General features: G+C 38.2%; 2 protein-coding genes across 5 annotated transcripts; both read left to right on the forward strand.

The window, feature by feature from the left end:
• Window positions 1–72: 72 nt before the first annotated feature.
• On the forward strand, window positions 73–7504 carry zbtb8os (zinc finger and BTB domain containing 8 opposite strand). The gene is made up of 7 exons (XM_063497530.1): window positions 73–558; window positions 1639–1663; window positions 1751–1872; window positions 1994–2076; window positions 3791–3843; window positions 4233–4269; window positions 4861–7504. Exons 1-7 carry the CDS (start codon window positions 477–479, stop codon window positions 4945–4947), a joined length of 489 nt encoding a protein of 162 aa, XP_063353600.1. The 5' UTR covers window positions 73–476; the 3' UTR covers window positions 4948–7504.
• Window positions 7505–8606: 1102 nt separating this feature from the next.
• khdrbs1a (KH domain containing, RNA binding, signal transduction associated 1a) lies at window positions 8607–13767 on the forward strand. 4 transcript variants are annotated; one of them, XM_063498684.1, is made up of 11 exons: window positions 8607–8967; window positions 9421–9548; window positions 9722–9838; window positions 9925–10071; window positions 10187–10311; window positions 10584–10851; window positions 10939–11015; window positions 11158–11222; window positions 11337–11513; window positions 13402–13465; window positions 13541–13767. In XM_063498684.1, the coding sequence occupies exons 1-9, from the start codon at window positions 8802–8804 to the stop codon at window positions 11444–11446; spliced, it is 1203 nt and encodes a 400-aa protein (XP_063354754.1). In that variant the 5' UTR covers window positions 8607–8801; the 3' UTR covers window positions 11447–11513; window positions 13402–13465; window positions 13541–13767. The 4 variants fall into 4 exon arrangements, with proteins under 4 accessions (XP_063354754.1, XP_063354753.1, XP_063354752.1 ...); XM_063498683.1 differs by having other exon boundaries at window positions 13544–13767; XM_063498682.1 differs by having other exon boundaries at window positions 11337–13465.
• Window positions 13768–14668: the final 901 nt, after the last annotated feature.

The raw sequence follows: 14668 nt of genomic DNA on the forward strand, positions 1-14668 counted from the left end.
GTCGACGACAAAACCGACAGGAAGTCGTTAAGCGACACATTACTACATCCGGTGTTGTGCCAAAAAAAGTAACTTCCGGTATTTGCAAACGATAATGATGCTACTAGGTAGTATTTAAGCCGTTTTGAATAAGTTGGCCATTTTCTAATGACAGGTGAATGCCCTGTTTTGCAAGGAGGAACTCTATAACATATACATACGCGTCTATGCTCTATAAACTCTCCAGAGGTTCCTATTGCTAGTAATTTTTACAATTTATTATTTGTTTAATTATTTCTGTTAATATATCCATTGTGTAACAATGTAAAAGCTGACGGACAAAAAGAAATGAAAAAAGAGAGCGAAGAAAAAATAAGTGTTCTTCGTCTTTCACGGAAGCAGTACGGCGAGTCAAGCCTGCCCGGAAATTCAAGAAGAAGAACACACGGACATGGTTTAGATAAACGTCTGCCTTTTTCAACAAGCTTCTATCTACAATGGACGATCGTGTGTTAGACTTGACAGAGGCACAGACAGCTGTCAAATCCAAATACCCGCCGATCAACAAGAAATATGAATGTAAGTGCGAAGTTATGATACTTAAAGTCGGAGCAACCGCACCAACCACGATGCTGGTTTCAATGGAAGTCTAAATTTCCGAGTTGTCAATATTTTAAGCTGGACCGCCCCCTCATGTCACCACCAACAATCACCCCGACTATAACTGGGCTCTGTTCATAAACGTGTGGGAGCGGTGCTTTTGAACGAAAAAACAAACAAACAAACTGTGACGTATTGTTCTCAAGGGGAAAAACAAATCCCGATTTTTCTTCCCGATCGTACTTTGAGTTCCAGTTGAAGATTCCATATGGGAAATGAAAACTCCGACTTCAAATGCCAGTAGTTCCTTTACCATTACTTTATTTATCAAAACAACGTCACAGAAAGTCTAGTTTCTAAAGTTTAGTTTTATTTACATTTCAGTGAGCCAAAAGGATTGCTCGTGTTAAATTTTGTCTCAAAATTCAAATTCAAAAAAGATCTTTAATATGTGCAGGTTTTTTGGTTTTTTTTACATTTGTGTGAAAGAGATTCTATTTTTCACGAGACTATACAGTCCTGTGAAAAATGTAGTACAACCTTACTCTTTCAGGTAAACAGGAGGTAGGTGCTGTTAATCAAATGCACCCGATTAACCGATCACCAACAAATGTGGCCACCTATAAACAAAAAAAGCAGGTTTGCCAATTTCCTATTTATGTCTCCTGTACTGTGTGACAGGTTTCTGATTTTTTTTGTTGTTGTCAAAATCTCACATCTGAGAACTAATGTGCACAATAGTGAGCCACCCAGTTCTTCTATGTCAATGTTGCATGGATTTTTTCCCTGTTGTTGTTATACTATTTTAACATGTTCAAAATAAAGGTACATACAAATACAAACCTGCGGTGTACCTCAAGGCTCCATCATGGGCCTAATTCTGCAGTTTTAAAGAGCTACCTAAAAAAAAAAAAAAGAAGTTAATTAAGTAGTTCTTCAAAATAAATGCTCAAATAAGTACCGAGAGACATTTCAGGATTGCTGCCAGTGGCAAGACTTTCTTAGGACTTTAGTTCAGTCAACTCATGATATTGCTTCATTTTTTTTTAATCGTTTCAGACCTGGATCACACAGCAGATGTACAGTGAGTACCTTTTTGGTATAGTAAAACCGTGTTCCTCTGTTTTTTTCTTAGACTTGAACAAAAAAACCTTTTTTTTTCTTTTCCAAGAATTCACTCTTGGGGAGACTCTTTAGAGGAAGCCTTTGAGCAGTGTGCCATGGGCATGTTCGGCTACATGACGGACACAGAGACGGTGGAACCGATAGATACAGTTGAAGTGGAATCGGAGGGTGAGAATCTGTCACCAAGATTTCAACAGACTCCAGTTGTACCTACTTTCTACCTGTGTCAGTCTGGCTGATTGCAGAGCAGATCAGCTAAAGTCTGTGTGTATGTTTTTGTTCCTAAAAGGTGAAGACATGGAGTCGCTTCTCTTCCACTTCCTAGATGATTGGTTATACAAGTTTAGCGCAGATCTTTTCTTTATTCCCAGGGTGAGTATCATGGTCACTTGTGTATTACTTAACATGTACTTTAAACTTCTTTACATTGATTTCATATCTGTGTTTGTTTGCAATAGCATTTGAGACCTGAGCCTTTATAAAATAGATCCGTTTTGATATAAATTATGACTTAAATGGGTAGGTATAAAATCTTTCCTTGACACGGAAATATAATATAGACTTAATAGGTTTCTATGAAAGCAGGACAGAAAGCAACATGTATTGCTATCTTAACCATCTCCAAATTCTATGTCACTCCACATTTTTATAGGCCCAATGAATCAGTTAGATCCATAAGTATTTTGACCCTGTTTTTGTCATTTTGCCTCTATACACTCCCCGAAGCAATTTTAGCTTTAATTCAAGGGGTTTAACAGAAATACGGCATCACTATTCAAGAATTATATACACAGTCGCTTATTTTCAGATTCTCCAAAGTAATTGGACAATTGACTTGCTGTTTTGTAGCCTGTTGAGGCCTTCTTCCTGATTACTTCAGGACAAAATAACTACAATGGTCTGGATTTGATTCCATGAGTTTATTTTTGCATTTTATAGCTTTTTACTGGAGCTCTCAATGTGAGGTCCGAAGAGTGGTCGACGCATGTGAAGGAAGCCATCTTAGTCTGGAAAAAAAATAAAAGAAAATAAACCTAAAAAGGAAATGGAAAAAAACTTTAGTAAGTGGTCAAATCAACAATGTGGTGCATTCTGTAAAATAATGAATGAATCATCTGGCCAGCTCAGCAACATCAAAAGCCTTGAAAGACCACAGAAGACAACTAAAGTTGATGATTGAAGAAATCTTTCCTGGATTAAGCAAAACCACTTCACAACACATAGAGAATTCAAGAACACTGTCGAGGAGGTAGGCGTGCCGTTGTCAAGGTCTGCAATCAAAAGACAACTTCATGAATGGAAACAGAGGATTTACAGCAAGGTGGAAACCACTGGTTACACTCAGCAACAAGGACATCAGATTAGAACATAAAAGAAAACAAAGAGCCTGCCCACAAAAGTAAGGAGACAGACTGAAACAGCTCATGATCACACAGATGCCACATCATCTGTCAAACATAGTTGAGACAATGTTATGGCATGAGCATGTAGGACTGCCAGTTCAACTGGGCCTCTAGTTAGTACTGGTGGTGTGGCTGCTGATAGAAACAGCAGGATGAATTCTGAGTGTACAGGGCCGTACACCTTGCTCAGACTCAGTCAGATTCTGCGTTTCACAGTGCAAATGGAGAGTTTCTTAAGGAAACAGAAATAGGATATTCTTCAATGGCCACGTCAGTAACCAACTGAGCATGCTTTTCAGTTACTGAATATAAAATTGAAGGCAGAGAGACCCACAAACAAGCAGCAATTTAATTTTATTTTAGTTTATCCAATTACATTTGAGCCTCTGACAATGGAAGACTGTGGATAAAAATGTCTGTAATTCCTAATGTTGTACTTTAGTTAAACTCCTTAATATTAAAGCTGAAAGTCTGCACTTAAATCAGATCATGATTGTTTAGTTTTAAATGTGGTGGTGAACTTACCCAAAACAACTGGTAATATTATCTTTTTTTTTAATATAATCACCATCTCTAAATATTATAGGCTGCAAGTAATTTTGCTACTGTTCCTTATTTACGTTACAGTTATGAAGTTGCTACATTTATGATGTGCTAACAATTGTGTCATATCTGTTCATCAGGAGGTCAAAGTTTTACATATTGACAGAATGCGTTTCAAGATTCGCTCCATTGGGTAAGTTTGGGGTCCTCCTCAACAACACTGAAGTTATCTCGATATTTATTTTTAAAAAGTATTACATACAATTCAAACCCGAGCTAATGTGGAACAACTTTGTAATTTGTTTTTAAGGCAAAGGTCAAACTTGATCTCATTCATTCCTGCTGCACTATCTCAGATTATCATGAAAAGGACATGCAAAAAAGTTTAAAGTCCTTTGGTGTCTGTTTGTAATTTTAAAATGTTCCATATTTTTCCAATATACAAAAAGATCACTGGGTTTAAACGGGTTGGGTTTGAGGAAAAAATAGTTTATCAGAGATAGAAAATTCAGTTTTACTGTCTCTCTGTATTTTTCTCTTTAATTTACTTTCTTTGCTTTATTTTTCTTTGGTTTATGAAAGGTGGGGCGAAGAATTTTCTCTGGAAAAGCACCCACAGGTAAGCCAGACAAAGAAGTAAAATGACACTCATTAGAACAAATGAATTGAATTGATTGAATTGAATTGATATACCTTTATTAGTCCCACAAGGGGAAATTTCATGTTAAGGCTGCCGACCTATGGCACGCAATGGCGGCGCCATCTTACCCTCCGACCATACATACAATACACAAAAACATCACATGGGGAAGACAGGTCAGAGAGGTTATAACAATGGAAAAAGCACCACATGAGGAAAGATAAGGAGAAAAAAAATAACTCCCCCCAGACTGAGCTCCAAAAGGGAGATCAGTTTGAGAACAGAAAAAAAAACACCTCTGCACATAGCACATGAAAAAAACTCTTAATACACCAAGAAACACATGACAAGCAACAGGGGTGGGTAAAGGGTGAGAGACAGCCGATGTAGACAGTACATCCGGGCCTTGATCTACCGTCAGCATCGGAAGGGAATAAGCGTCGAAGGCGTTTGGAGGGGGGAGGGGGGATGAGTGTACATCTGCATATGTATATGCATTAAATGAATAACTAACTCTACAAAATTACAACGCAACTACAGTAACTTATATGTCGTTTGTTGTCCTTCTAGGGAACTGAGGTGAAAGCCATCACATATTCAGCAATGCAAATCCACGATAAAGAAAAACCAGAAATATTTGCCATCATTGATATCTGATACAACTTTGAGAAGAAGCTCACACTCACTGGTTCAGTAAAAGTGGGAAGTCTACATGACCAGTTTAAGTGGCCTTTTAATTCAACGCACTGATTTTTGACTACTACTGTCTTTTTTGGGGAATGCAAGATCAACTCTTTATTTAAATTTAAAAAAGAATTTTAAAATTAGCCTTACATTTAAATGAGACTTGTGGAGATATCAATTATTTGGAGGGAAAACACTGAATTTGAACTGTGCACCTGAAGTCACAATTACCAAATTTAAGCTCAAATTTTCATTTTAGGAGATTATTACTCTTATTTGTGATCATTTTGAAGGTGTGTTGATGCATTATATCTCATTGTAAATAAATAAGCAAATGTTTACCTTTGACATAGAATTGAGTCACCTGTTTTTCAACTTAAAATCTCAGTTTTAAGTATTTTATAGAGGTGTTGCGATTCAATAGGACAGAGGTGCAAAAAGGTCATCATTTATCCCCATATTTTAGCAAAGAATATCAAATTGGAAAAAATATGCACAACTTACTGAGTTCAACACAGCAAAATATTCAAAATGTACACTGCGTCTACTTTTTGAACTGTTTAAACCTGTTCATACATATATGAGCTGCATTAAATGTACATGAGTGTACATCATAACACATTTACGGATTTTGAGCTATTCATTATGCAACCTCAACTCCATTTTTACACACCAATTTAAAATCACTGGTATTTGAAAATGCATTAGGAGATTTGTAGAGCTCGTCTTATCACATTAAACTTCCTATTAAGCCACATCTACTAATCCCGGCTGGACTTTTTTAGCTGAGAGGCTGTCAGAAGAATTAAATAGGACCTGACCAGAATGATCAAAGCAAGGGCTGCACAGTGAAACATCAAATGTAAGATGAGTGTATTCTACAAAACACTTCCCTGCATTAGACATCAGGATATTCATGCCTGGGCTTGTGTCTTATTTTCAGAGAGTAACTGAACAAAGCTTTTCTAAGAAACGTCCAAAGCTTGTTTTCAATAGATATCTCAGACAAAGCGGTATAATACCAGGAAGCTGCCTGTATGAATAACTGAAAGTACAGGCAGCAGTATTCTATGTATAAGAGAAATGTTTTGGTCATTGACTAAATACACATACCAGGCAAAACAGAATAGTGTTAAAACAGGATGTTGTATGTCCTGTAGTGCTTCAGATAACTGAGAAAGAACATTATCTGCATTGATGTTATAGCTGCTTCTTGCTGCAGTGCCCACTGAGCACCTCTGAAAATTCAACCTGCACTGACTCAGTCATGTGTGATGTGTGAGCTGATAGTTGAGAACTTAAATCATTACAAATTATGTTACAGAAAAATAAGAAAGGATTAGAACCGGACCAGATTATCCAATTACCATTCTGGGTACAGGCTCAGGAATCTATACTTGAGAGCTAACTATCTGATATCTCTGTGTCCCCCCCCCCCCCAAAAAAAAACCCCAACAACAACAAAAACAAAAAAACAAGAGGAGAATATACAAAGCTCTTTACCAGAAAGCTAAGCTGAAATAACTAGAGGTCAAAGTTACACAGGAATTGGAATTAAATGCAACTAGAACAGATGGAAAAATGGGAGGAATCATTTCAAGCAGGACATAAATGAACAAATATCCAACATGGAAGGAATTTAAAATGGGAAATCAAAATAAGATGTTTTAATTTGATTTTTTTTCTTGTGAAAAATAGTCTTTAACTATACAAATGAGGAAAGAGAATAATTTATATATAGATTTATATATAAAGATGTTTTAAGAGCTGTTTGAACCGAGAAATAGAATTGAGAAGTGTTTGGGGTATGTATATGTTTATTTGCACATTGTTTATATTTGGTGACGTATTATGTGGAAGAATAAATGGAGGTTTAAAAAAGAGAAGAAAAAGAAAAACAACGCAGTGAAAGGAACATTAATAAAGCGTTTTAAATAATTATTTGTAAATTGTGTAAAATCATTCCTATGACAGATGATTTACAAATATTCAAGTTCATCAACTCAAGTAAGTGAATAAGTAAATAAACAGATATTTTTTTATGTATTTCATTTTATTTTTTGAGCTGCTTTGGCTTTTGGGTTTACAGTGCAGTGTCACACTGCAATTAATTTAACTTGCATTGAAGACTTGTTCTGGGAAATAACATGAAATAGTTTCAGATATATGGTTTGACGTTTATATGCAGAGATGTTTTCAGGAAGTACAAGCTCGTTCATTTGAGAATTGTGGGAAATTGTTTGAGCATTGTTTGTAAATGGAGCTGGCCTTTGAAAACCCGTGTGGTCTGTTTTGATGATGTTCTGGACTGATGCACTGGATAGTTTGTATGTATTGAATTTCAAAACTTTGTTGTGACATTTTACAATAACTTCTATCGTAATCCAGACTATTGTAGATGTGGGTAAATGGTGTGTAGTGGTGTTTGCTGTTTGCTTGTGAGGACTGTCTGAACTAATTTATTTTCAAGTTTCTTTATTTTTTATCTGAATACTAATTTTAAAACTCAGATTAAAGAACCCAAAGATCATTTGTGTCCTGTGCTGGTTGATTTTGTCAGACTACAATTTCCTGCTTCTTGAAGGACATTCAAAGCGCCTCTTCGGTTGTTGGATGCTTTTTTTTTTTGTTCTGTTCTCTGATAAGATCATCCGATGCTGTTTCATTAATGTTGAGGTCTGGGCTCTGGGGAGGCCAGTCCATGACTGGTAATGGGTTTTTTTTTTCTATGCTTTTACTGCATTGCCAGTGTGTTTGCGATCATTGTCACGCTGAAAAATGAAACTGTTCACAGTCAGCTTTTCAGATATTACTGCATTTTGGATCAAATTTTGACTATACTGTTCTGTGTTCATAGTTCCAACTATTTTGCCAACATTGACAACACCCCTGGCTAAAATGTAGCCACAAAGAGATGACTGTAGGCATTCAGATGACTATAGACACTCACTGTAGTTATGTTTTCTGATGAGGATCACTCAGTAAAACATGCTACCACTGTGCAGGTCTCATGTAATTTGGCATGCCTCAGCCCTTTTCTCCATGTTTCCCTTCCTTGAGAATGGCTTCTTATGGCCACTCTTCCACTGAGACCAGGCTTTGAGGCTTCTGTGAACTATAGATGGATCACCTGAAGGGATAAATGCATCTCTCAGGTCCTGTGTCAGGTCTATGCTGGATTCTTCCCGCTGTTTCTTAAGGACATTGCTTTCATATACCATTCATCTGCTGTAGATGGCTGTTTAGCCATAAATACTACCCTTTTTTTTGTCATCGATTTTCCTCAAAGTTTTTTCAGAGCACACTCCACACCATGCTGAGAAGTGTCAGGTTTGTGATAATAGCTCCTTGTTTTATCCCTGTCAACCCTGGTTTCTTTGGAATTTTCCATAAAATCAAGTAAAGAAATGGGCACAAATTTTGTGTTTTTGCAACAGGCTGCTATTAAGAAAGAGCCTAAAGATAAAATTTCAATGAATGGCTCATAAGTTTGGGTAAAGTACGTTAAAAGAAATCCCCTGAAATGGATGAAAAAGCAGACAATAAAACAAGGTTTGCTCTGACTTTGGCACAGTGCTGTAACAGCAGGTAATCAGGGCTCTGGAGCTTATTGCAGTGACGTCACTGTCTGCTTCCGGGTTCCCTCCTCCCCCTCACTGAAATGCAGCTGCGCCATCCCTCCTTTGTCTGCTGAGGAAGAGTGCAACGACTTGCAGTGGAGAAGACGCCGGTGGGCCCTTTGCTAACTACACCGTTTTCCTTGTTGTTGCATTTTTGTTTTAAAGGGGAGAAGCTTAACGAACTGAGCGGGGCTTCGTTCGCGCGTTATGAGCCAAGCGAATGCTAATAAGAGCAACACAGAGCCCGCCGTAGAGTCAAGCCCAGCAGAGAATAAGATCAAAATGGAAGACACTAAGTACCTCCCGGAGCTCCTGGCCGAAAAGGACAGCCTGGATTCATCGTTCACGCATGCAATGAAACTCATATCTGCAGGTAATGTCGCTATTTGCTTTAACGTAAAGGCTAACCCGGGCTAGTTAGCTCGAGTGGGGGCCCATTTTTTTTTTCTTTTTCCCCTTCTAACCGAGTCGAGAGGCCTGAACAATGGCGCATTAAGCACGTGGTTGATAGCGATGTGGGTCAGGTCGTTGTCCAGTGTGTATTTGAAGCTGTGTAATTAAATCACTTGCTCTCAACGGTTCTGATGGGATTTTAGTCGTGTTTAGTTATCAGCTAACACCGATACTTAACGACGAACAGCTGCGATTTCGAGGCGGCTCTTTGCTAACTACAACCCAAATGCATGCAAAGCTTTACCTGCAGTTTCATCTTCGGATGATGCAGGGAATCGTAACCCATATCATCTAAAAAAGATATGCATTTCAAATAATAGACGAAAGCTTTGTTCATGAATGTCAGCTTTTTAATCGTGTTTAATTCCTGCAGAGATTGAGAGGATCCAGAAAGGTGAAACCAAGAAAGAGCCTGAGAAGGAAACCTACCTGGACCTGTTTGCAACCAAGAATCTGAAGCTCAAGGAGCGTGTCCTCATTCCCACCAAGCAGTACCCTAGGGTATGTCTTTTCCCATTTACTTAGCGCCTTAACCACCTAGGCGATTCAATCAGCTGATCTAACAGATTAGCAATTGTACTGATTTCTCACACTCTACTTAATTAGGGTTTTTTGCCCTTTTGGGGAAGAGGGTTGTCTCTGAGGTGCTCACATGAATTATGAATTTGTTGCAGGTCAACTTTGTGGGAAAGCTTTTGGGACCTCAGGGTAGCACGATCAAGAGGCTGCAAGAGGACACCGGAGCAAAGATTTCAGTTCTGGGTAAAGGTTCCATGAGGGACAAGAACAAGGTTTGTCTAACTGTTTCCTTTGCTTCTGTCTTATTGCCCTGCATCACTCCTCTGGCTATAGAGTTTTGTGCGCTCATTGTTTTTAGGAGGAAGAATTTAGAAAGGGGGGTGAGGCTAAATATGCTCACCTCGCCATGGAGCTGCATGTGTTCATCGAGGTGACGGCACCCATACCAGAAGCGTACCTGCGCATGGCTCACGCCATGGAGGAGGTGAAGAAGTTCCTTATCCCGGTATGTGTGCGGAGATACCTCTTGATGCAAGAATCAAACTTTCTAACAGAGCTCCACTGATTCCTCAATGCTCTGCATTAATGGTATGCATGTTTGTCTGTTGCCACATGAACAGGAACCTGGTGAGCATGATCCATACATGGATCCTCTGTTCCTGAATGGATCCCAGGATGGTTCGAGGGGGCGAGGTGGTCCTCTAGGAAGGGGCAGAGGTGGACCACCTGGTGCTGGAGGACCAAGGTATGCGCTGGAATCTGCGACATAGTGTACTACAATACATGTTGTGTCTGGTAACACACTTACCTGAAAAGAATGCCTTAACGGGTTGAATATGTGCTTGCTGCAGATGTGCAACTAGAGTCTTGACACAAACTTAAAATGACAAATGTTTCTCAGTAAACTAAAATGTATGTTAGTTTTCAGTTGAAAGCTATAGGAACACTAATATGGAGTCTGTTTTTTGCATCTGGTTTGGCTAAGTAGGTTAATGGTTTTGATTTAAAATTTCACAGGGGCCGAGGAATGCCACGTGGTGCTCCTCGAGGAGCGATGCGCGGTGGGGCTCCACGCGGAGCACCGGGGCGAGGTGGTGCACCAAGAGGCGCTCCGTCTGGTCGGGGTGGACCTCCTTCTGCTCCTACTAGAGGAGGCTCTGCTCCTCGCTCCAGACCGCCTGCAGCAGGGGCTCCCAGGATGCTCCCCTCGGCAGCCTTGTCTCACCAGCAACACCAGGTTCCACCTTCAGCAACAGGGTCAAAGCCTGATGCTTATGAGGATTATGTAAGTCCTGAATCCTATTTGACAGCATTTTTGGCATGAATGGGAATGGCGCAGATTCATGATGTTGCCTCTTTTCTTTCTGTCTAGCCTGCATATGATGACTCTTATGCAGAGCCGGCATATGAGGGATATGACAATTATTATAGCCAGCCTTCTGCACCTGCGTAAGTCAAGTTTAATTTATGTAACATGTCTCTTTTAATGTGTGTGTTTATGTTTGTTTGGTTTTTTTTTTTGTTGTTGTTTGTTTGTTTGTTTTTAATTGGGAGTATACCATCTTAACCGTTGTTGGTGATGTGCCCTCAGGGATACAGAGTATTATGATTATGGACACGGTGAAGCCCAGGATCCGTCATATGAGGCCGGTTATGGTAAGTCTTTAAATCACACGTATCTTTATTTTTGCTTTATTGCTTTGAGACTTTTAGCTGATGTTTTTGCACCTTTTTTCGTTGTTTCCCCTGCTTTCCTGTGACTTCTTGTAGCTCAAGATGATTGGGACAACTCGTGGTCCGGTGCCGGGGCTGGAGGCAAAGCCCCTCCATCTAGGCAGGCAAAGGGATCGTACAGAGAGCATCCTTACCCAAGATACTGAACAACTACTGGTAGAGAGTTGCAGTGGCAACTGTCTCCGATTGTAACTCACGCTTAACTTTACAAAAGTAATTTCCCTCTCGTTTCCTTTTTTAATGGTTTTATTTAAAACATTTTTTTTCTTTTTTTAAACCTAGGACATTTTGTTGGATGTATCCTAGTGCCAGAGGAGCAACATGAAAGATTTTTTTTTTTCTCCCCATTGTTTGTTTCAGTTGCGTAGTTAAGGTCTTACTGACATAAACATAACTAACAAAATGACTTTTTTAGTTTAGTTTTTTTTTTTTGTTAGATATTTGATGGTAAATATTTTTGTTAATGGTTCCTGCACAAACTGTGATTGTGGCGATTAAAATTTTCTCACATAGGCTGCATTTTTTTTGTAAAAAGAAAAAAGTCCTGCATGACTGGACAGAAATTATTCATGACGACTCCATTTGTAAATTTACAATAACTTAAACAGATTTAGTTGCAAACTCAAATACAACCATTTTGATCAAAACGGTCTTATTTGTTTATATTGCATTACAAATCTAGTTGTGTGACGTTACTCCCAAAGAGCAAATAAACAAAAAATAACTGTAGAAATCCATTTGACAAAGAATAAAGGCCTTTATTTTCTGCCACCCTTTTACAATTGGTATTTTATGAAAAGTCGCTCTATTACTTGCAAAATCATCGCTGATCGACTAATTCTTGTAAAGCTTGAAGGATTAATAACTTACTGTGTACGTAAGACTGCAGCCAACTCAGTCTTTTTGTATATAACCTTAGGAAAACTGTGTATGCTTAAGTCGTGCCGTCTCCAAAATGCTTAATGCTTGTGTATCTTTTGACTAAATAGGTAACTAAACACATCCCCAAAAAAACAATGTCTTTCTGCAGTGCGTGTTTCAATAAAGTTTCTAGTTTCTTTTTAATCAACCTAAACATGGTATTTTTGCCTTTGTTGTACCAAAGGATTATCTCCAGTTTGTGAAAATGGTCCTCAGTGGTTTTCAACAATGCTGAATAAGCTGTATGTATACACGTCAACTTTGATTTTTAAAATTCAAAAGCAGTGTTTGGTTTTTTGTTTTGGGTTTTGTTTTTTCTACAAGAAGTCTATCCTCTTCGCCTGTCTTCAAAATTTTATCTAAATGCCACTTGTAATGCCACCTTAAAAAAGAAAAAAAGAAAAAGGGGGGGGGGTGGGAGAACTGAAATTAAATAAAGCTCATCGTTCCTTGAGGTAATGTGCTGCCAAATACATGTTTGACTTGAAAGTGATATTAGTGCTTGAACATGTATTGTCATTTAACCTTTAGTTAGTGCATCTCTTCAAGCTCTCAAGAGAGCCGTGCATCTTCAGCCGCTTGAAATAACCGAATTTCAACAGTATTTCAAATCAAGCTTGCAGGGATCTTACTTGACTTTGATGCAAAGTCATGCTGGCTGGTTTTTATAAAAGAAAAAAATCGCAGAGGGAGAGGATTCTAAAAGCCTAAAGATCGCCACAAGAAGGTAAAACTAACCCCAACACTCATTTTAGAATTTTCTTTTTTTCTGTGCAAAACATCCAAGTAATGCAAGTCATCCAAAACATCAAAAACATATTTTTAATTACAAAATTATGCTATTAGTAGTTCATTCCAGGCCAAATAAGCCGCACAAAACAATATGGTGTTGATGCAACTCTTGCTCAAATTTAAAAAGAAACAAAACGAGAATTGCCCATTCATTTCACCTAATACTTATTACCATCTTGATAATTTTATAGATTGTAGATTAAATGAAAATTACTAGTAGCACTCTCAAAGCCTTAAAACTCATTGGAGGAGACGAAAGGAAAAAAAAAACGCTAGAGTTGCATGATACTTTTAATATAAAATTAGTTTCTGTTTGCATGTTTTTACCTGCTGTGTTTGAATGTTGGCACTTGTGAGTTCCAGATCTCATTTGGTTTTCTCCTCTTAGGTTGTCTGAGAACTGCGTAGGTGCAGTTGATATATTGAACTCCGGCGTTGGCAGACCTTTTAAGGTCAGTTGAATGGAAATTGCCACATAAGTGCTGGCTTTGTTGTGTTACGTCTGATTAAGTTCTTTCTGTCGTTAGCAGGTCCATTGACGTTCCTGGAAAGAGCAGAGGCCTTGCAGTGTCTCTGAGACTGAGTCGTCTTTTTTCTTTTCCCCTCAGGGAGTGAGAGAGCTTGACTTCTGTGTAAGATTGCTTTAGCATTGATGGGTGTACGGGCATTAAGTGAATGCTTGTTCTTGAATCTGTACAGATTTTACTCTTTTTAACTGCATTTTTATTTAACAATAAAAGAACACAAAATGACAGATTTCTATTGATGGTGCCTTATTATTCTTTATGATGTTAATGAGCTGACAGGATGTTTGTCATTATCTCATGAAGTAAATCAATAAAACTATATTTTTAAAATGAAAACCATTCATTTTTGTCCCTTTTTAATTATATATGAATTTAATCTGGATATTGGACACACTTTTCTAAACATGTAAGTGCAAGACTGAGATTTGTCTTGCAAGATCTAATCTAACATCCATCTACACGAGCTGTAATGAGGTTTTTGTTTGGCAGGGCACCAGTAAATGTGGAAAAGTAGTCTGTTAATTTAGATTTTTGGCTGTTACACTAATGATCCCTTTAAATGTCCTCTCTTTGAATCAAGACCAAAGGCTGCTTTTACAGTCTATTTAACACTAATTCCCCCCACTCAGTCAGGCTCCATTGTTTTTTCCTTAGCTTTTCTACATGAAACAAACATTGTTATGCTGCTTTTACGTGATCTAAGCTACAGGAATAGAATATGTGAAGTTTTTAAACCTGAACTTAAAATATGTATTCAGTTTTATTTACCAATGAGGCAATATTGAAATGTTTTATTGGGGTTTTACAGCTATAACCAAGTAAGTTTGAGTACTATATTGCAGCATCTGCTCTGTAGAATGACTGAATTACTGCAAAATGTAAAAAGATTGGATAGGCTAGGTATTTTTTTGTACTACGTAAAACACAGTTGGTAACTGGCAGCATTATTCACGAATTTAAAACAGTCAAGCCAAGCTATAAAATTATACAGAGATGCATTACAGTTATTGCAGACTGTACAAAGGTCACTTTTATTATCCTGTGCAGAAACAGGGAAGTTAAAAATATGGCTCGCAGGCTAGAAATGGCCAACTAAGTGGTCCAGTCTAGCCCGCTGGATGGCTTAGC

This window comes from Pelmatolapia mariae, linkage group LG16_19, assembly GCF_036321145.2.
Source record: "Pelmatolapia mariae isolate MD_Pm_ZW linkage group LG16_19, Pm_UMD_F_2, whole genome shotgun sequence".
NCBI classification, from domain to species: domain Eukaryota; kingdom Metazoa; phylum Chordata; class Actinopteri; order Cichliformes; family Cichlidae; genus Pelmatolapia; species Pelmatolapia mariae.

What these genes read in the sequence shown, in the direction of transcription:
- zbtb8os (XM_063497530.1), top strand. Translation starts at nt 477, where the DNA reads ATGGACGATCGTGTGTTAGACTTGACAGAGGCACAGACAGCTGTCAAA. An exon ending in AGTTGAAGTGGAATCGGAGG is followed by an intron (nt 1,873 to 1,993) that starts GTGAGAATCTGT and finishes TGTTCCTAAAAG; the next exon opens with GTGAAGACATGGAGTCGCTT. An exon ending in TTCAAGATTCGCTCCATTGG is followed by an intron (nt 3,844 to 4,232) that starts GTAAGTTTGGGG and finishes GGTTTATGAAAG; the next exon opens with GTGGGGCGAAGAATTTTCTC.
- khdrbs1a (XM_063498682.1), top strand. Translation starts at nt 8,802, where the DNA reads ATGAGCCAAGCGAATGCTAATAAGAGCAACACAGAGCCCGCCGTAGAG. An exon ending in AATGAAACTCATATCTGCAG is followed by an intron (nt 8,968 to 9,420) that starts GTAATGTCGCTA and finishes TAATTCCTGCAG; the next exon opens with AGATTGAGAGGATCCAGAAA. An exon ending in TGAAGAAGTTCCTTATCCCG is followed by an intron (nt 10,072 to 10,186) that starts GTATGTGTGCGG and finishes CCACATGAACAG; the next exon opens with GAACCTGGTGAGCATGATCC.